Source organism: Hipposideros armiger, unplaced genomic scaffold (genome assembly GCF_001890085.2).
Source record: "Hipposideros armiger isolate ML-2016 unplaced genomic scaffold, ASM189008v1 scaffold_548, whole genome shotgun sequence".
Lineage (NCBI taxonomy): Eukaryota > Metazoa > Chordata > Mammalia > Chiroptera > Hipposideridae > Hipposideros > Hipposideros armiger.
Genome location: NW_017731898.1, coordinates 364,019 through 384,444, shown reverse-complemented (window position 1 = coordinate 384,444; position 20,426 = coordinate 364,019). Strand labels below are relative to the sequence as shown.

The following is a 20,426-nucleotide window of genomic DNA, read 5'->3' as shown; positions in this document are numbered from 1 at the left end:
GCTCAGGAAAAAAACTGAACCCTAAAAAGTAAACACTTGTAGTGCCCTATGGGACTCAAAACCTTGCTGTAGAACTGTACTGTCTTCCTTTCCTTTAGGTTACGTTTTTGATGTTTATTAGCAATATAACATCAGGCCTGTGTGCCCAGCTTGGCGCTGAGACCGTAGGTGTTCATTAGGAGTATTTGCTGGTTTATGTGAAATTAAAATAGGAGTTGAGAGGCAGGCAGAGTATGTGATTCTTAAACCACATGCAGCGTAATTGGGAAGAATTATTATAAACCCAGAGTCATTTGAGTTTTGTGAGATGGCCAAGGGAAAGGGTACCTTGGAATTGTCGCCCTGGCTCTTATCTATCTCCTTTTGTATATGAGGGCTAGGTATCAGAGAATCTCAGCAATAATTTCACTCCTCTAGGGAATTGTATGTGTGTCTGTTCCAGCAAAATTAACAAAATTGAACATCCTATCTCCTACTACTTAGCTCATATGGACACATTTCTGAGAGGAATTTGTCCCTCACTCTGTACTGTCTACCTAAGTTATTTTGATAGCATTTCATTATAGGGATGTCATCCTTTTCCCTTCCCTTCCCTAGAATCTTTCTCCATATTTGACCTGTTTTCATTTTTAGCCCATAGGAGGCTGAGTAAAACATGAAGAAGAGATGCCTTAGTTAATTTTGTGACTTTAAGCAAAGTATTATAAACTTCTTTGGTCCTCATCTATAAGAATGGAAGTAATACCTAATGCCATGTTTATAAAGAGTAAATAATTGTATATTCAAAATTACTTTAACACAGTGACACTTTGATCCACAGTAAATATTAATTTTCTTCCTTTCTTAGTTCAGTTCTGTTGGCCAACTGGCTTTATGACTTCAGTCAGTTAACTTCCTGTGTTTTAGTTGATCATTGATAAGATTGCAGTTCTCATTTTATTTCTCTGAAGGATAATGGTAATTGGTAGAACTCTTGACTATATGAGAGCCCTGTTCTCTAATAGCATTCTTCATTGTCATACATATGTTTTAGAGTAGTGTTTCTCAAATTCTGTGGCAGAAGATGAGCTTTTTAAATTTCCAACTCATTGCAGTATGGTACTTTTGTAAAATAAAATAAAAATGTCCCAGCAGTGTTAAATTACTCTGGAAGTTTGTAAACACTCTCAATCTCTGGACTTTCTGCAGACTGGTAACAGTTTGGGGATGAGCACCAGGAGGTAGACCACATTTTGAGTAGCACTTTCCTAGAGTATACATGATTTCTCCCAGGGACCACTTTGCTTGGAGGTTTGTGACTTTTTGAGATGTCTTCTATAGGTTCAATATACATTGATCATAAATCCTGATTATCAGAATCATCCTAATTTCAACAGTTTGCTCTAATTTTCCCCATAAACCATTAAAACATCCCAGAAATGTTGTTATTTTGCTGTCTAGACTACCACTGTTCAATAGAACTTTCTGTGATGATGGAAATAGTCTATAGAATATTGTTCTATTGAATAATCTAATATAGTAGTTATCTAATATAGTAGTAATTAGCCACATGTGGTTATTCATGACTTGAAATATAGCTAGTGTAACTGAGGAACAGAAATTTTAATTAAATATCCACATGTGTATTGAACCACTCAAGTCTAGCTTATATCTCCCACATAGCTTTTACACTTGAAAGTTGCATAAAAATCCTTCATCAGACCACATGAATCGGACCACTTTCAGTAGTCCAGAATTTTTTAGTACTTGCTAAAAAATTATACTGCTTATATTAGAATATAAGCAGTTTTAGACTGAATCTGTAAAAGAGAAATTGAAGGAAAAAAAAGAGATAAAAGACAGTGTTCTTGTTTTCAAGTAACTTATTTTCTAGAACTTAGTGTACTGGCTCCAAATCCTGAAATTGCAACTGGATACACTCTGTGAGGGTTGCCTGGTTCATTCTTATGTTTAACTGTTCTTTATCACCAGGGATGGTTTGTTACCTACTTTTTGTATGGATGGCCGAGGTTAGTGACATGATTAAGTTTGTGTTTATGGAACAGCCAGGTCAGCACACTTCTGTCCACCTCATTTTGGGGTCCTGGATTCTGGTATAGCATCCTCCTACATAATTTGGTCAACTCTCTTTTAAGTTTTACAGATCTCATTCATTTAGATATGCCAGTTGTGGAGGTTAGTAGGTAGTGCCTCTTCTTCACCCTAGTGTTCTAGAAAGGGCATTGAGAAACCCACCTCCTGTCATCTCCACTACACAGGTTTGTGTTTGCTTGATTCAGCTTAAGGCCCTGATTGTTTGCTGATTTCTCTTCAGTAGATTTTGTTGCAGACCAGTATATATGATAAAGAGAGAAAGTGTATGAGAGGAAGTGAGCCATGGATCACTAGTATTTATGACTGATTTTTTTTTTTTTTAAGATTTTATTGGGGAATTGGGAGAGGGGAACAGTGTTAGGGAATTGGGAAAGGGGACCAGCCAAGTGGTTGTTTTTCAGTCTTCATTGTGGCGGGCACTAGTTGCCATCTGGCTGCCCATCGGCAGCTCGTGGCCTCTAAGCTCAAGGTGCTGTGTTCAGTCTTAGTTGTGGGTGGGCGTAGCCATCATTCCATGTGGGAGTCGAACCAGCAGCCTTGTTGTTAAGAGCACATGCCCTATCCACTGAGCCATCCGGACGGTAGCTCAGCTCAAGATACTGAGTTCAGTCTTAGTTGCCGGTGGGCGTAGCCCACCATCAAACAGGCAATCTCCTTGTTACACCAGTTGAGCCATCCTGCCACCTGTTGGCAGCTCAGCTCAGGTGCAGTGTCACTGGCCCATGTGGGAATCGAACCGGCAGCCCTGTTGCTCAGAGCTCGCACTCTTAAGCTAACTCTTAACCTACTGAGCCACTCGGCTGTCTCTGATTTTTTTTTTTTTTGAAAGATTTTATTGGGGAATTGGGGGATGGGAACAGTGCTAGGGAATTGGGGGAAGGGGAACAGACAAGTTGCTGTCGTTTTGTTCTTCAGTCTAGTTGTGGAGGACGTTGCTTCACTGGCCCAAGTTGGCACCATCATTGCGCTCTTCCCGGGCGAGGCAGATCAGTCGCCAGCTTCTGGACGGCCGCTCACTGCGGCTGCTGGCCGCTCACGCTGGCTGCTGGCTACACACGGTAGCCCATGGGAACCCACTGCAGCAGGGGCTGCAGCCTACGCCGTCGCCAGCGACTCATGGAAGCCCAGCTCCAGGTTGAGCTGTTGTTCAGCATCTTAGCTGTAGAGGGCAGTGTCACTGGCCCTCATATGTGGGATCCGAACTGGGGCTCTCTGGCATCCCAAGCCAGTTCTTAACCAACGCGTCACTCGGCTGGCCCTTTTTTTTTTTTTTTTAATTAGGAAACTGTGTTTTTCCAGGACCCATCAGCTCCAACTCAAGTAGTTGCTTCAGTCTAGTTGTGGAGGGCGCAGCCCATGTGGGGATGGAACCAGTAACCTTGGTGTTATGAACACTGTGCTCTAACCAATGGAGCTAATCGGCCGACCGATTTTTTTTTTTTTAACGGGCACAATCTGATCATCTCTTCATATTTTAGATTTACGGCTTAAGCATATTATAAATTTGAGGATACCAAATCTGTGCTATTCTTCCCAGGCTGACTTTTGTATTACTGCTCAAGTATTTTCAGTTTTCAGCTCCACTAGTATACTATACACATTAGACAGTACACAGAAATCTGACTTCCCTCTCCATCTCAGTCATCTTCTCTCTTTCCTCCGCCCAAGAAAGGCCTGTCCGTTCATGTTTCTACCTCAAGCTTCAGTGAATAGAATCCTGTTGGTTTAGGATAATGGGAAGTGACAGGGCAAAGAATGGCACTGACATTTATAGACATTTTTTACACAAGAGGTTGTAAATTGTCCCCTCCAACTCTTTGGACTATTTGAGGATAGAACGTCATGCCTTTTCTCATATAAGCCTCATGGTGACTATGGGCTGAGAAACCTCCCACCCCTCAAACAAAACAAAACTTAGATAAATAACCTCTGCTTGATTGGCTCTGATTGATCACCAGCTAGATTTTCAGTCTTGTGCTTGACTGGTTGTTGTTTTTTCCTCTGTCAGTTAGTTTTCCATGCCTCCCAAGAGAAGTAGTGTTGGGGTTAGTCCTGTTGGTGAAAGACAGGGCTTGGCCTGGCATGTAAGAAACTCATCTTTGAAAGGAATGAGAGATTGATAGAAGGAATAGGTGGGAAGCCAGATCAGTTAATATATAATGGTCACAGGACATCAGTTTGGGTAAAAACTTAAATCTGGACCTAGAGTTATAGTGTTAAGTGATATAACTAATTTGAGTTGATTATTTTGTTTTCAAATATTGGTATATTTGGGAAAGTGAAACTTGATACTTTAGGAAGTTATAGGAAATCTACCTAGGTGAGTATTAAAAAAAAAAAGCCTGGCACTAAGTAGAAAACTGGAGTGTGGTGTATATTCTTCTCCCTCCCTGGGAATATGAGGGGTGTGTGTTACTGCTTCTTGATTCTTTATTAGTAGCAGAAAATGTAAGCATCTTGTATCCCTACTGATCTTAATACATATTCTTTACTAGAATATTACTGGTTTTTTCCTACTTGTAGCTCTTCATGTAGGTAACTATCCTAATGAGCTATCTTAAAGACTATAAACCCTGAAGGCTGCTTTTCCCAGGTTCGTGATTATGGCTAGTTTTCTTCCCTGATAATTGTGGTCTTAGTTACACAGTGTCAGAATATAAAAAGATTGAAAACAAACTGTTTCTCCACTGACATCTTCTTCTTGTTGAGGCTGGTAGCTAGAAAATTCTTAGATGGCTGCAGTGATTAGTTTCATGAGCCTTTCGTATAATTATTGGGTTGTTGGAAAAGTCATGACGCATTTTTGCAACGGAAAACATAGAAAAAATACGTCATGATTTTTCCAACAACCCAATACATACTTTTGCTCACCATTTATTGGGGATGAACCACTTCAGAGTGAGAGAGATATTAGACCTGCCTTGTTTTGAGGAGCTTGTCACTAAAATGTGTTGAGATATCAAAGAGGAAGCTGAGACAAAGAGTCAGTTCCAAGCACAGGAGGGCAACCAGTGTTCCCTTAGCATACAAATTTCATTGTGGCTGATAGCAGGCTGGTCTCCATTCACTCTCTTCTGGAAGGCCTATTTGACTGTATCTAGATTAACTTCCACTATCTGAAGTAAATGAAGAAAATATTTGTTTCTCCCCTTCAGCAATGGGTTTTGGTGTGGAAGTTAGCCATTGGGATGTAGAGAGAAGGAAGTTCACACTATGGATTTAGAAGTTGGCCACTAGCCTTCTTAGAGAGCCTATCATTGGAATTTCTTAGATATTTTAGGTATGTGTATGCAAACCTTTTCCAAAGGAAGAACCATGGGGCTATGCATAGGACATTGCCAACATGGAACTGTAAGAACCCAAGGAGCCATAAGGTGTGAAGAGGTGTTTGGTAGAATATTTTTTAGAGGGTTAATGGTAGAAGATTTAGATCTCAGGATAAGTTGGAACAGTAGCCTGCTGAGTAGGTGTGGGTTCTTTTTCATCCAGATATTCTTAAGCAGCAGTACCAAGGCCAAGTGCAACACTTAATTCTCTATTCCCCTTTCTCATAGGACCCCTATGAGACCAAAAATGCAGGTAGTAGGATTGTAGATGGAAAAACTCAGTGTGATCCTCTTAGTCATTGTATTTTATTGATCAAAGAATTTTGGGGGAATTCTCCCTTCCCTTTCATCCTAGATTGTCATTTTTCCCAAAATGTTTACTCCATTTGAAAGTTTGTATTCTCTTATATTAACCAACAAGAAAAGAAGATAAGAATAAATTATAAACCGGGGGTAAAATGTAAAGTGGACACTTTGATCAACGTTGCTCAAGCAGTAGTTTGCCATAATCAGAAGTGTCTGGACACTGATGGTAATAACCACTTTGAGCACCTCTTGTAATTGCAGAAGTCAAACATGACTTGTATTCATCTTTTGTTATCGGTATATATTGGATATTACAATTCTAATAGTTTTCTTTTCTTAAAATGAGTATACATTTTTTTGGCACCCTCTGTGTGGTAGGTTGGGATAGCAATTGAGAGTGGCCATCAGAGAGAATGAATTTCAGGAAAAGCCAAGACCCAGCCCCACATAATCTTGAGCATTTCTTGCAACATTTTAAGGCCCAACCAAAATTTAACCAGTCCTTTAAATTCCCTTCTAATTCATAATAATTTGAAAATAAATATTTGGCTTTTTTTTTTTTTTTTGCCTCCTCTTCTCCAAAATAAAAACACACATACTGTTGTTTCTACCCGCCCATTGGAACAACCCTTGAGGGAGTGGTAAAGGAGCTGTTTAAAGAGGAAACAATAGGTAAAACTCTCTGACCTCAGTTTATCCCCTCATCTGGTTCTTCATTTGCCCCTGCGGAGGAACAGAACTTGTCTTTTGTCTGAAACACAAATACATCTTCACCTCCCTCCCTTCCCACTTTTCCCCTCACCCTCTCTTCTCACTCCCTTCTATTATGGTTCCAATCAATGATGTCATTATGTGTGCCATTCAATTGCTGTTGAACCACTTGGCTATAGGAATTTGGAAGAGCAAAGAGGCAGAATGGAATTTTTCTCTCTCCTGCCCAGGGCTCTTGAAAATGTATTCTAATTTTAACTAGAGAAATAGGAGTCAGGTTTTTCTTTGCTCAACAACTTCTACTCTCCCACTATGCCCTAACCTTTAGACACACACACTTTTTACTTAGCTGGGTATGAGGGAAAATTGGACATGAAATATTAGGAATGTAAATTGAACACTTTAAGAGGAAAAGCTTTAAAAATTTGGGGAAGCAAGATGAAATTTTCAATGCTATGTTAGCATTTATGGCTGGTGTTTTGCCCTGTTTACTATAAATTGAGTCTTTGAGAAGTTTCAGATAGAGAGCTATACTTCCCTAAGGTACATAGTTGAGACTACTAGGAACTTGTACCTTTTCATTTTATTTTTCTATCTCTGATTTCATTCATTGAGCTTCAACCGAAAGAACTAGAGGTAAGAAAGTTTATAGTCAGAAAAAAAACTCTCTTTTCTATCTCCCCTGCTTGATACACCACCCTCACTAATGTCTTCGCATTCCTTATTCTAACATGTCAGAACTGATGACTTTGATAAAAAACAAGTTTTATGCCTCTCTGTGGTCCCCCTATAGTCTTCGCTCCAAGAATAAACACAGCCTGGAAAAGGGGAATGCTGGATTTTGTTGAGTCTGTTTTACTTTTCAATACCTTCAGCCAAGTTCTGGGGGTGAGATCATTCTTTGAGTGTCAGTGTTTCGTTTTTTTAAGTGCCAGGCTTTAGTACATAAGATGAATTATTTTCCAAACCCACCTGTAAATCACATTATATATGATTGTATGTCTAGTTATTTGTCCAGTTTTGAGGTGACCAGTAGCTGGCCTGGCTTTTCTAAGCAGAGCAGTATCTGTGTGATCACTCCCAGATACACTCCTTGGCTATGGTGAAATGTGAGCTAACTATCTGAATTCAAGTCTATCCATCCTTCAAAGTCTGTATGGGAGGATCAAGTGTGGGCATTTTTTTTTTTTTTAATGTGTGTGTGTGATTATTTGTGGGGAGGGAGGGACTGGGAATTTTGGTGTTCAAAGGCTCCTCAGGGTGTGAGAGCTATAGCAGTACAGAAATGTTTAAGATGTATTTTAATACTTGAGAGGCTAACACTCCAGCAATACTGTTCTTTTGGCTGACATTGGTAAGGAGAGGTAATCTTGTTTTCTTTAAAAATGCATATGGGTTCAATTCAAGTGAGATTTAATAATTACATGATAGTTCATTTTCTTACTCACCAAAGTAGCAGAGTTGCTCTTCATGCCTGATGGCTCAAGCCGGTCAGTAAAATGCGGTAGTGTTTTGGAGATGGGGATGGGGATGAGGCAGGGCATCAGATTGGGAAATAATTTATAGGGCAATCCTTGGTGGTGATTGTTAGGTCTCTGAATGTTAGAGACCTAACCAGTGATGTTTTCAAGCAAGCAAAGGCCCTCTTTTTATTAAAATCTGAGGTCCCTTGTTAAGATCTAGAAAATGTTACCTCCTTTCCTCCTCTCCCTTTCCCTTGCTACTCTTTTCTCACTTTGTAAAAAATATTTTAACCAAATCTTACCTTCTCATCTCCAGAGCAGATTCTTAGGACAGAAATAGAATTGCATTTTCAGGGTGTTGCATATTGGGAGTGCATATCAAATATTGAATTTTGTAAATCCCTAGCAGTGAAGATGTATTATTGAGAAGGAGATTACGTTTGAAATGTTTGGTGTCCGGATTTTAGCAAGTATTCACTGGGTGAGGAGTTTATTGAGCTATAGAGTAGAGGAGGTAGTTATAGAATTTTCACTATCTTGCTCCTGCTTAGGTGTGAGATGGCTGAGGAGGAAAAGAAACTGGAAATGAACAGAGCTATAACATGAGAGGCCTTATATGATGGCCCTCTTTAGTGCTCCAAATAAACAAGCAAAACACATGAGCCTTAAAACCTGTCTGTTCTTTATTGAGATCCTCTCTCTTCCTCTGTATCAGTTCTGTAGAAAAAAATACCTTTGTGTGCTTGACCGTAGTTTCCTCCCTCTTTTTCCCACATACCTGAGGTGTTCCCTGATCTTGTTTTGGCATGTTCTTCCTTTATTGAACTCCTCTGGTTAAAAGAGTCTTTCTGTTCTTCTATTTGAATTCGAGGAAAGCAGCAAGACCAGTGTGCTCCTTAGAGCCAGCTGCAATTCCTTCATAACTTCCTATTTCCCTTCATTTCCCTTTTTTCCCTGCAGCTGAGAGAATCCTGTTTGTAGGAATCATAAACTTTTTGGGAAGACCCCTAATGCTTTGTGGGGGGAATTGGAATGGAGTAGCAGCCTCCTTTAGACTTGGTGAAAAACGTTTAAATTTAGGTCTGTACTTTCTCAAAGCTATTTGCAATTGTTCACAACTGCATGTAAGGGTCACCAGGGGACCCTTTAAAAAATACAACTCCCTAGGCTCTTCCTTTCAAGATTCAGATTTATTAGGTTGGGGTGAAGCCATAAATCTGCATTTTAAAATATTATAGGTGAAAAGAATCTGTTTTCCTAGTGCTCATTCTAAATTTGTGAATGCTTAGGTAACAGTTGTCCTTCGTTCTCCATATATTTTAGCTAAGACAGCATTTACCTTCCCTCAAAAGTTTTTAGCTTCCCTCTGCTGACTTCTTGACATTTCTTCCAAGCTCTGCATCGCTTATCCTTAAAAGCAGCAGCTTTCTGGCTTTTAAGGGAGGGAAGTGGGGACTTTTAATAGAAACCTGGTTTCCAGGGGTCTCAAGTGTGAAGCCTTCATTTCCTCCACCTGCCTTGCTTTGTCCTACAATCAGTTAGAGCAAGACCGAGACGACCTCCTCTGGGGTTGAAGAGGAGTGGGGGTTGGGGAAAGAGCTTGATTTGGACAAGAGAAAGAAAACGTGATAAGAGCTGGTGACTCAGAAGAGTGTTTGATTCTGAGCTGACTGTGTTTGGGGGCTTTAAATCCTGTGAAGATAGGCGATACAGTTCATGGAAGTCTCTGGTTCTGGTGTAGCTTTAAAATTCTTGGCACCCATTTGGACCCTAGAAAGTTGAAAAGTTGTTCTGAATAGGTATTATGGTTGTTTTGGGAAGTGTACTGTGTATATGTGTGTGGGAATGTTGGAATGTCTCTATTATATATGTGCTGAGATGGCGTACCCTCTGCTAGTCCAGTCCTTCACCTTTAGTTCTGCTTTAGGCTCTGTGCATTGGTTTTTAGGACCACCCCATGTTCTGTGGTCTGGCTGGCATAAGGCTCAGAAGTAAACATGTACAGATGAATTTCAGAAACTGGGGCAGGGAGGTGACAGCTGTGTGTTTAAGCATTGAAGTGTTTCTGAGAGAAAAACCATCAGTTGCTGTCATTCACCCTGAGAGTATGAAATTGGAAGCCCACTTACCCTGGAGTGTTTCATAACCTTTACCTCTGGGAAGTCAAGGCCATGTCATTATTAATCTACCATCGCCTGAAAGCCCCCAGGCTCTGCTTTTCATCTTGCCACCAGTCACGTGGCAGTAAGAATCAGGAAAGTGAGCATAAGGCTCCCTCTTTTCCTTCTTGCCTGCCTCTTACCTAACATTCCCTTGGAAAATCAGATTGGCCTGAGAACTATTAACATCTTAGTACAGTAATTCATTTACAAAAAGGGACAGTTATTTATTTTTGCAAAATGTGACCATCTTGCTCACTTTTAGCCTATCTTCCATCACTCCAGGAAAAAGGCTTCCGAGAAAATAACTGTTACAGTGGGATAAATAAAATGGCAGGGTTTAGGTCCTGATAGGAATATATTACATGAGACTCTTACATTGAACAGTGTTGATTGTGAAAAGTAGTCCAGTCATTAAAATAGCTATAGAAAAATGGCGACCCCTAACTCGTAGCAGTACCTGAGCTTCCCTGAAATGCCCCTTCCTATTTGTAAAGATATCGCTGACTGAATTCTTCAGATTGAAATTTCTGCTGCTTGCCTGTGGTATAAGGGGGGGTGATGACTGAGTGAGCTTGTTGCACTGACCAGGAAAAATGCTTGGCTTGGTTATAATTCTTTTGGTCTCCTCTAAGAATAGTGAGTATATTTCTTATTTGAATTCAGTAAATACTGTTGCTTCGTGTTTTGGGAATTACTGAATTCAAATTCCCTAAATAAGCCTGGGTTACATTTGGGTCACTGTTTTGTTTCTTCTAGTTTCTCTTAATGATCCAGAGTGGCGCTGGTAATAAGATTGAAGAAGGTGAATGCTTTCAACAAACAGCCCATGGGGCGCTAATTAAATCAAAGTGGACTCCTTTTGGCAGAACAAATAACCCTAGAACACTAAGCTCGGAGTAGTAGTATTTATTGTATTCAGGATAAAATTAGTTAACTTTTGAAAAATGTTCTCTTGAATTTGAATCTTGAAGACAAGTTTGGTTTAGAAAATAACAAAGGTAGAGCTCCATTTTGGGTACAGAGCTTATCCTGGGTATTCTTTGCCATAAAAAGAAGCAGGCACTTTAGAAAGCATCTATGATATTCAGGTTGCCAATTATTGCAGCTGATCTTCCATTTGAGATTTAATTCCTGGCTACAGTGTATCTGTATTGACAGGAGCCTTTAATTTAAAATTTTTAGTTATAACCTGGTACCTCCTTCTCCTGTCTTTTTCCATCTTGGGGCATTGAGGTATTTTTTAATTAATCTCATTATATTTAGAGAGGAATAAGTTTTTAAGGGAACAGGAGCAACCCTGTAACTAATGGACTTCGTCTTGTCTTCTGAGGTCTTGGGACCTCGGTGTTGGATCTCCATCTCTGTATCTCAGTACTTCTGGCCTCTCCTTTCTAACAGAAACATTTTCAAAACCACTTGCCAGAGAGAGGCCAGACATTTGGCTCCAGACGTGATAGCACTCAATAGAAAGAAGAAAACACAATTGTACTGTTTACAGTTACAGGGTTCAAAAGGTAAAAATTAACAAGTTACTCAGCAAAAGCATAATTATTTTGGGTCTGGGGACCGGAAAGAAAATTTCCCCATGGGTACTCATAAAACAGTAATGTGATGAACAGTGGCACACATCTTTACAATAACTCATTTGCGAATTCATAAGCCCCATGAGGTTAAGGATATTTCTCTTGTTCATCTCTCTATTCCCAATGCCAAAAATAAACTCTGAGTGGATATTTGAATAACGGGTGGATGAATGGATGGATTTTACAGTTTCAGTGTTATTGAAAATGTTGCTAGAAACTGATGTCATGTAATTCAGTGAAAGCAATTCCTTGGGGGCCTTTAGAGTACTTGGAATTGGGTCCACAGAGTTAGAGATTGGATTCTTGCTCAATTCCCTTGGATATTACCTTATATAGATATCATTTTTGTAGTCATTAACTATTAGGGATGATGAAATCAGTAAAGCCTGGCAGTATAGATTTTTTTAGGGTTTCAGAAAGAAAAGATGGTTAATAGTACTTGATGGAGAGAGAAGACTGGTTTTATCCAGTTACTATTCTGCCACACTTTAACCCTAAATCTGTCATTTGTCCAAATATCCATTTGCCTTGCAGCTAAAGGGAATTTCTTTGTTGCCTTGGTAATGGGTCTGATTCTTACCAACTTTTGATGACTTTACGTCTAATGTAGAAAGAGCATAAGTGGTGGTGTTGGCTTCAAAATTTTGTTGGTGGTCTCAGACTTTGTTGCAAGGGCCAGGAAGAATGTTGCAATAAAAATAATAGCTAATAGGGCCGGCCAAGTGGCGCGATGGTTAAGAGCTGGTTTGGGACGCCAGAGGGCCCCGGTTCAGATCCCACATATGCGGTCCAGTGACACTGCCCTCTACAGCTAAGATGCTGAACAACAGCTCAACCTGGAGCTGGGCTGCCGTGAGTCCCGGCGACTGCGTAGGCTGCGGCCCCTGCTGCAGTGGGTTGCCATGGGCTACCGTGTGTAGCCAGCAGCCAGCGTGAGCAGCTCTCAAGCCGCTGTGAGTGGCCATCCAGAAGCTGGCGACTGATCTGCCTCGCCCAGGAAGAGTGCAATGATGGTGCCAACTTGAGCCAGTGAAGCAACGTCCTCCACAACTAGACTGAAGAACAAAAAAACAGCAACTTGTCTGTTCCCCTTCCCCCAATTCCCCAGCACTGTTCCCATTCCCCAATTCCCCAATAAACTTTTAAAAATAAATAAAATAATAGCTAATATTTATTGAATACCTATCTGATAGTTCCTATGTACTGAGCACTTTCACACATGTAATTTGTATTCTTGCCTTAATTTCTCAGTGTTTTCCCTCAGCAGGTATTATTTTCTTTATATTGCCTGAGGATTTTGCCAATATGAAAGGGAAACAAGGAGAAAAGTGAGTTTTGAAAAGTTGAAGATGTCTTCTGAAGGGCTCAGTTTGGAACTATCATATTCAATAATGGAAAATATAGTGCTGGTGATTCATGGGGGTATTTGGCCTTATTAAATATACATCATGTTTTCTGTCCTGCGCTTATATATATGGGCTCTCACCTCTTGCACAATTCTTTTTCATTTTTTTCAATGAGCTTTTAAAAAGAAGGGCAGTAATTGGGAGACATGAGGATTATTATGTATGCTGAAATTTTTGGCGTTGATCAGTGGGCTTGCTGTTTAAATCTTGAGTGACAGGATGGGAGAAGTGAAGTATATGGATCAATCTGAACATCCAATGCCAGTGTTTAGTCATTGAGGACAGGTTTCTCCTCTGATTTTAGATGCAAATTGTATGTTTTTAGGAGTTTTCACTTGATAAGAAATACGGGTGCTTCGGATTCCAGCACTGTTCTTCCCACACAGGAGCATGCAGGGAAAGGAAAAAAGATTTGTTTGTGGTTGAGGGTTTGTGGAAGGGAAGTGGGGGAGGGCTGAAGAAGGGAAAGGTTTGCAAATGGATATGACACTGAGCTAGAGAGGTCAGTGCTGCCTGCAAATTCACAACCCCATTTGTGCACTTGAGCATGGCCTGGGGGAGCTTTGGCCTGATGAATGCAGAGAGAGATGCGTTTTGATTGAGGTAATTTCCCTCAGATGGGTCTCACCATCCCATGAATCAAAACCTGTCAGCAAGGAGCTAAAGATGGAGTGAAGTTTATTGTACGTTTGTTTCCATGCGACACCGTCACGCTAGAAGGGTCAAGTGAGAGAGATCATTAGAACTGTGTTGATTTACTGGGCCTGTTGTGCACTTTCCCTGCAGGGCAAGAAGGAAAGAGACTTTAGGAGGGGAGCTGAGGGGCGCTGGGTGGGGAGGGAAGGGCAGGCATGCACAAAATAAATAAAACCCTCACTGGTCTCTGTGGGGAGGGGTGGGCAGTCTGTTTGTAGGGAGTGGGGGGGTGGGTCTGTATTGTTGTCCCCGTCCCCATCCCAGAGCCCCTCGTAGATTTGGAGCAGATGTTCTGCCTAGATCTCCAGGAGAGGCACCAAAGATCTGATTAAAAAGGAAGCTCATGGGGAAATCTCTGATACTGTCCTTAGTGGCCAGAGAAGTATATCCTCCCCCCTCGCCCCATTCCTTTTCCTCCCTTGTTTTTTATTCACCTTTGAGTTCAAAAGGAAACACAGGAAATTTCATTGAAAAGTCAAAATCCCCATTGCAGGATACAGCAAAACAAGGAACCAGAGGAAAGGGTGTCCTATACATTCGAAATAGACATAGGCTTTGTGATAAGATTTGTGAAGGGAGTAGCCCCAGGGTCTGTGCTGAGAGAATGGTTGGGTTTCAGAAGTAACATCTCCCTGTCCGTGATTTGAACTTGCCGAAGTACCCCTAGCACTGAATTGAATGAAAAAAAGGACATAGTGGTAGTTGAGCAAGACATGGTCTAGTCCTGACTCTCCCCAGGAAAGGTATGGGATGCTCCTTTTATTCCTCAAACTGTTTCCTGCTTGCCCTGAAGACTTGGTGAAATGGAGCTATTTCATCTGAATATTCTGTAGAGGCTCTCATTTTAAAACTTCTGCTTATATTTCTTTTTTTTAAAAAGATTTTTATTGGGGAATTGTGGGAAGGGGAACAGACAAGTTGCGATCCTTTCTTTGTTCTTCAGTCTAGTTGTGGAGGACGCTGCCCCACTGGCCCAAGTTGTCACCATCATTGCGCTCTTCCTGGGTGAGGCAGATCAGTCGCTGGCTTCTGGAGGGCTGATCACAGTGGCTGCTGGCCGCTCACGCTGGCTGCTGGCTACACACAGCAGCCCATGGCAATCCACTGCCACAGGGGCTGCAGCCTACACCGTCACCAGTGACTCACAGCAGCCCAGCTCCAGGTTAAGCTGTTGTTCAGCATCTTAGCTGTAGAGGGCAGCGTCACTGGCCCTCATATGTGGGATCCGAACCGGGGCCCTCTGGCATCCCAAGCCAGCTCTTAACCATCGCGCCACTCGGCCGGCCCTCTGCTTATATTTCTTACTCACTTGTATCTTAGTGGCGGTAGACAAAATCAAGAACACTTCCTAGTGACTTAGGGTAAGGAAAAATATAGTGAGGCCTGTGTTCATTGGAAACCCTCCTAATTCTTTTATTACAGTTCAACAGATGGAATAGCCAGTTAGCCGAAATTAGAAACAAATTTGGTTGAGAAAATCTTTAGTATAAGATAACTGGTGTCTTTTCCCTGGATTCCTAGTTCATTGTAAAGTGGAGGCATGTGCTATGGTAGAAAAGGAATGGGATCCTAGCATTGACTTAAGTTATTTGAGTGATGTGGAGGTCGTTGAAGTAGTTCACAACTACTTTTAGCTAAAAGTCCTAATGATCCTTATCGGTTGGAAATTAAGCATTTCTTCCTTCTGCTACTATTGTTCCAAAGAAATGCTTATACGAGGTACCTGAAGAAATGGTAAAGTTAGGAAAATGGGTTTTTGTTTTTTTTGTTTTTTTTTTTTTTTTAGGAAAGTGGGTTCTTGAGTAAAGTGTCCTGGATCCCATTCCTGGTTCTGCCACTTAGTATGTGAGACTATTTATGAGACTTTGGACAAGTTATTTATTCTCTCTAAGCCTCAGTTTTTTATCTATGAAATGAATTTAGTCATAATACTTATTATGTATGTCACAGTACCTACTATTTTTAAGATTGTTATAAGAAGTAAATGAGATAGTGTATGTAAAGAACTTCATATACCTGGCACACAGTAAGCACTCAGATGTGAGTGCCTATAATATTATCATTATTTTAATTGGTAAAAGACAAGATGATGCTTTTTGGAACCTGGCTCAATGTTTTGTAGTAGTTGAGATTACATTGATTATGCACCCACATGGATTTGCTGATGGTTATAATGAAAAAGGCAGAGAAACTATGTGGGCAGTATTCTAGTTATATACTCTAATTAAGTGATAACGCATGTAGGATTCTTCAGTCCTTCATAGCCACCAATCTTTCTTAGCTCCTTTTTTACTCACTAGAAGGCAGGTGCAGCAAAAGGGAGAAAAAAGGAACAAGTTTCTCAGCTGAAAGACCCAAAGTAACACCAAGAAAGTACTCCTGCCTACTGTGTTCAGGGATCTGGGCTAGTTCAACAAATTGAACACAGAAAGCTGGATAGCTGCCCTGCTTTTGACTGAAGAGGTGGCTCATGTGATCATAGGAACCAAAGCAACCAACTCCTTGGTTGGAGTTGATAGTAGAGGCATTAAAAAATTCCTGTGTTTCTGTAAGTCTCTTGATTGTCTTTCCTTTTGACTTTGTGGCAGGAATATGAACTCCTTGGGATTTTTTTTTTTAATCCAGCTCAGGAGCACCACGTAGACGCTTGTTCAAAAGTTTGCTTGAATTCTTTTGACCTGACCTTATGTTGGTTACCAAAGAAACGGTCCTCGCCCATGGTGTGTGTGTGTGTGTGTGTGTGTGTGTGTGTGTGACTCTTACATTGAACAGTATTAGATGTGAACAGTAGCTCAGTCTTTAAAACAGAAGGAGAGTGGCCACCTTCAGTTCATAGTAAGCTGGAACATTCTCTCCAGTTACAGGGTAGGCATCATGAGTCTCTTGGATGCTTGAAAAAGGTCCAGAGCATTTCTCTCTTAGAGAGATGACTGCAGCTGTTTCTTTGACTCGCCTAATTTTAAAATAATTTCTAACTGTTCAGAGCCATCTGTGACTTTGCTGGGTGTTCATAACTCTTGGTGTTCTTTGTAAGCTCTTACCACTCTGGCCCCCTTTTCCTTCCTTTCCTTGCTAAGTCAATGGAACTTGTAAACAGTGTTTAACAGATAGTTAGGGTGCCTTCTACCAACCTCTGCACGTGTTATTCAGTGAAGCCTTCATTTTCCATGTCTCTGAACTACAAAAATGTCTTCAGCACAGAAATTTGTTTTATGGATATTTCCTAATGTTTCCTTTCTTGTTTTATGAGTATTGAGGCCCTGCTTACAATTAAGTTTTTAATCTAGAATTCTAGGGACAACATGCTAGCTTATTCAGTTTCATATCTGTTTTTTCTGTTTGTGAGTTATAGTTCTTTTTCCAAGGTTGGCTGGCATATTGTGACCAATAAGTTATAATAATTTCATTTCCTTTTACCTTGTGAATGGAGCCTAGCTTGTTTCAACCCTTTTCTTTGTACCTGAACAGTCTGAAGATGACGAGAAGCTTAAAAAGAGGAAGGAGCGATTTGGGATTGTCACAAGTTCAGCTGGAACAGGAACCACAGAGGATACAGAGGTAAAATTTAGCTAGACTGCTTCATAGAGCTCTTGAAGGGAAATGAGAGGGAACAAACTGAGTGGAGAAGCACTATTATTTCCGCGGCCTACTTCTTAAATGCCCACACGACAAGAGCTTTTGTCCTTTGCTTGATATCTGTTTTCTGGATAAAGTGGCCACACTGAATTCAATCGATATACTTAATTCAGTGTTAGAGCCGGTTAGCCTAGTAGGAAAGAGCACAAGATTTGGAATCCGATAAACTTGGATTTGAAAATTGGCTCTGCTACTTAGTATTACAGTATTATTTACAAGTTATGGTACTTCTCTGAGCCTCAGTTTCATCAACTGGGAAGTAGAGATAATACCTACCTTTAAGTGGTACTTTTAGCATGAAATGATTCTATATAAAAAAGAGCTAATTCTATGTGGAATGCTTGACATAACACCTGTCATATTGTAAATATTCAGTAAGTTGCAGTGTCTCTGATAATCTGCCAGGCTTATTTCTTTGATCATTTAATATAAGCCATGTCTGACCCAGACACAAGTATAGTTGTGCCTAAATTCCCTCTTTAATAGGACAATGGACTCAAATGTTCTTATCACTTTATTTACAAATAGTTTCTCAAAATGAAAGAGTGGCGCTTTTTTTTTTTTTTTAATAAGACTTGTGTTCATCTATATCCCAGCTTCCCTCACATTCACTGAGACTTTTGAGCATTAGAAGGTTGCTCAGAACATTGACGGACAATATTGATTTGCTGATTTGAGAGTATAATGGAGACCAAGTGTCACCTGAAGTGTACATAAAGAAGAGTTGAAATAATTAATATGTTTAGAGTTATAGAAACTTTTTGGATGGTGAGGAATTTGGAATGTCCTTTCTCCCATTTAATCCAAATTTACTTCTTTCCATTATCTCTGGAGATAGCCTCTGAAAATCTGTGACCTCACACATTCAAAGTCTTATGACGTTTCTTTATGAATAATTATTATCAGTCAGTCTTGTAAGTAAACCCTGAAAATTTTAGAATCTGATCAGTTTACATTCTCCACTAGGAAAAAAAAATAGAGGAGTTAATGTTCTTTGTGCTACTAATTCAGAATAAAGCATTATCTATTGTAAGTAGTAAGTATCTGTTCACTTACTGACTTGCTGAGATGAGCTAGAAGCAAACTAGGCTTGTTTTAATTGTAGTTAAAATTACTCCCTCTTTGCCAAGGAAACTGTTGTTAAACCAGGCATGCTTGCTAAGCTGGTACATTTGGCCTTTCCAAAATAAGGCAGATGAGGATTTTGTTGGGTGGCAAGGAATACTGGCTTTTGTTGGGAGAGTCAGTATATGTAAGGAGGAGCTAACTTCTGAGGCTCATGGAATTAACATGAACCAGATGACTTTTATTTGATTCCAAAGAATTGCGTCAGTAATCCAGGTAAAGTGGGCTTGGCTTGTATGTACTCAGCTTTTCATTTTAATCTATTGTAAATTAAACCTCCTGTATGAATGAATGAAAAAGAAGCCCCCTCTTTGCTGGAGGCAGAGGTTGGAGTGAGAATGGATTCAGCACTGTTTTGTGAGCCTCTCTTAGAATAAAAAGGACTTTCTTTCTCTCCTTCTTGTCTCCTCCCCATTTTATGTCCTCTCTCCAGTGCTTCGTCCCTTAAGAGACCCATATTGGGGACTCCTTCCTCTCCCCACTTATTATGTTGGCATTGAAAATTTATATGCCTCTGTGGATTTGGAGACCTAAGGAATTGCTGTGTTGGCTGGACTGCCCAGAAGGGTGTTCGTTCCTCTCACCTCCACAAACTAGCATTGGTCAATCCTTTGTCTGCTGAACTCTCCCATCTCCCCACTGACCAGAAGACTTGCCCCAGCCTGTTAAGCATCCATTGTTTCTAGGTTAACTTGCCATAGGCTGAGTGACCCGCTTTCCTTTAAGGAATCTTTCCATTTTCTACCACTGTTTTCCTCCTCTTCTCCCCCCTGACCCCCCACTCCCCACAATCTTCTCCCTTCCCTCACCCTCCTTTTTCACCAAACCTCCCCAACTCTAACTGGATAACTAGAGAGATTTAGGAATGAAATCTTAGACTGCCAAGCTTAAGCCTGGGCCTTCCCTCCTTCTTGGACCTTGTGACAATCCATGTGAGCTTGGATTAAAGCAGCCAGGAACCCAGCCACTATTGTCGTACAATCTAATTTTTTTTCTTCTTGATTCTGTCTTATAGGCAAAGAAGAGGAAAAGAGCAGAGCGCTTTGGGATTGCCTGATGAGAAACTCTTGATGCTTTCTGTTGTTCAGTGGTTTCCATCTCTCTGACTCTGCTTGGTCACATATGTACCTAAATGCACAGTCATGTGTGTACCTAGGTCCGGCCTTGCAATGAGGGAGCATGTACCGCAGGTACATCCGTGAACTCCAGCAGTAATTTGACTTATTGCTGTTCCAACTTTAAGATTGTTGTTGTTGTTGTTGTGTTGGTTTTTTAATTATTATTTTGCTTGTTAATAAAAAAATAGAAAAGAGAACAATGTGTTTTATTAGGTGCTCCTTTGAGGTGCTCCTTAGAGCCAGATTAGCCGTCTATGGGGGAGCTTTAGGGACTGATATTATAGGGAGTTAGCCATATGCTTTACCCTTTAGAAAAGAGGATAAGGAGAAGGATTGAGCCCATCCCTTTAAGCCTGTTTATTCCCTTCTCTCACAGGTGTCCTTTTACCTCTTTATCCTCCAGAAGAGGCCAAGTTTCACCCTGAGGCTTTGCTTCAGCAGGTTCATGTGACCCATTGGGATAAAATAGGGAGGATACTGGGTTTTAGGAAGTGCAGAGGGTGTAAATACAGGCTAATGACTGGTAGGTAGTCTGTTATGGAATGGAGTCTAGAAGGGCCCTATTTTCAAGAGTGCCCTGGTGTGACACTGTCTGGTTTTAGCCAAAGTCAATATGTGGAACCCTGTTGGTTATGCACTTCAAGAAAGGAGATGGACTGGGTACCCCTCAGAGCTAGGAGAAAATGTAAGGATTCAAAGCATAACAGGATGTGGAGGTGCTAAGCATTGTTGGGAACATAAGCAGTGGACTGGAGGCTTCTACTTTCTAATCAAGACCTGTGCTGGTTTGTCTTCTGTTG

General features: G+C 40.7%; 1 protein-coding gene across 2 annotated transcripts in view; it reads left to right on the top strand.

The window, feature by feature from the left end:
• SARNP (SAP domain containing ribonucleoprotein) overlaps positions 1–19,823 on the top strand; it is a 44,530-nt gene extending 24,707 nt beyond the window's left edge. For both annotated transcript variants that reach the window (XM_019669034.1, XM_019669033.1), the window contains 2 exons: positions 17,216–17,305; positions 19,524–19,823. In XM_019669034.1, coding sequence (XP_019524579.1) covers positions 17,216–17,305; positions 19,524–19,565 — 132 coding nt within the window. In that variant the 3' untranslated portion in view covers positions 19,566–19,823. The remainder of the gene's footprint in view (positions 1–17,215; positions 17,306–19,523) is intronic.
• Positions 19,824–20,426: the final 603 nt, after the last annotated feature.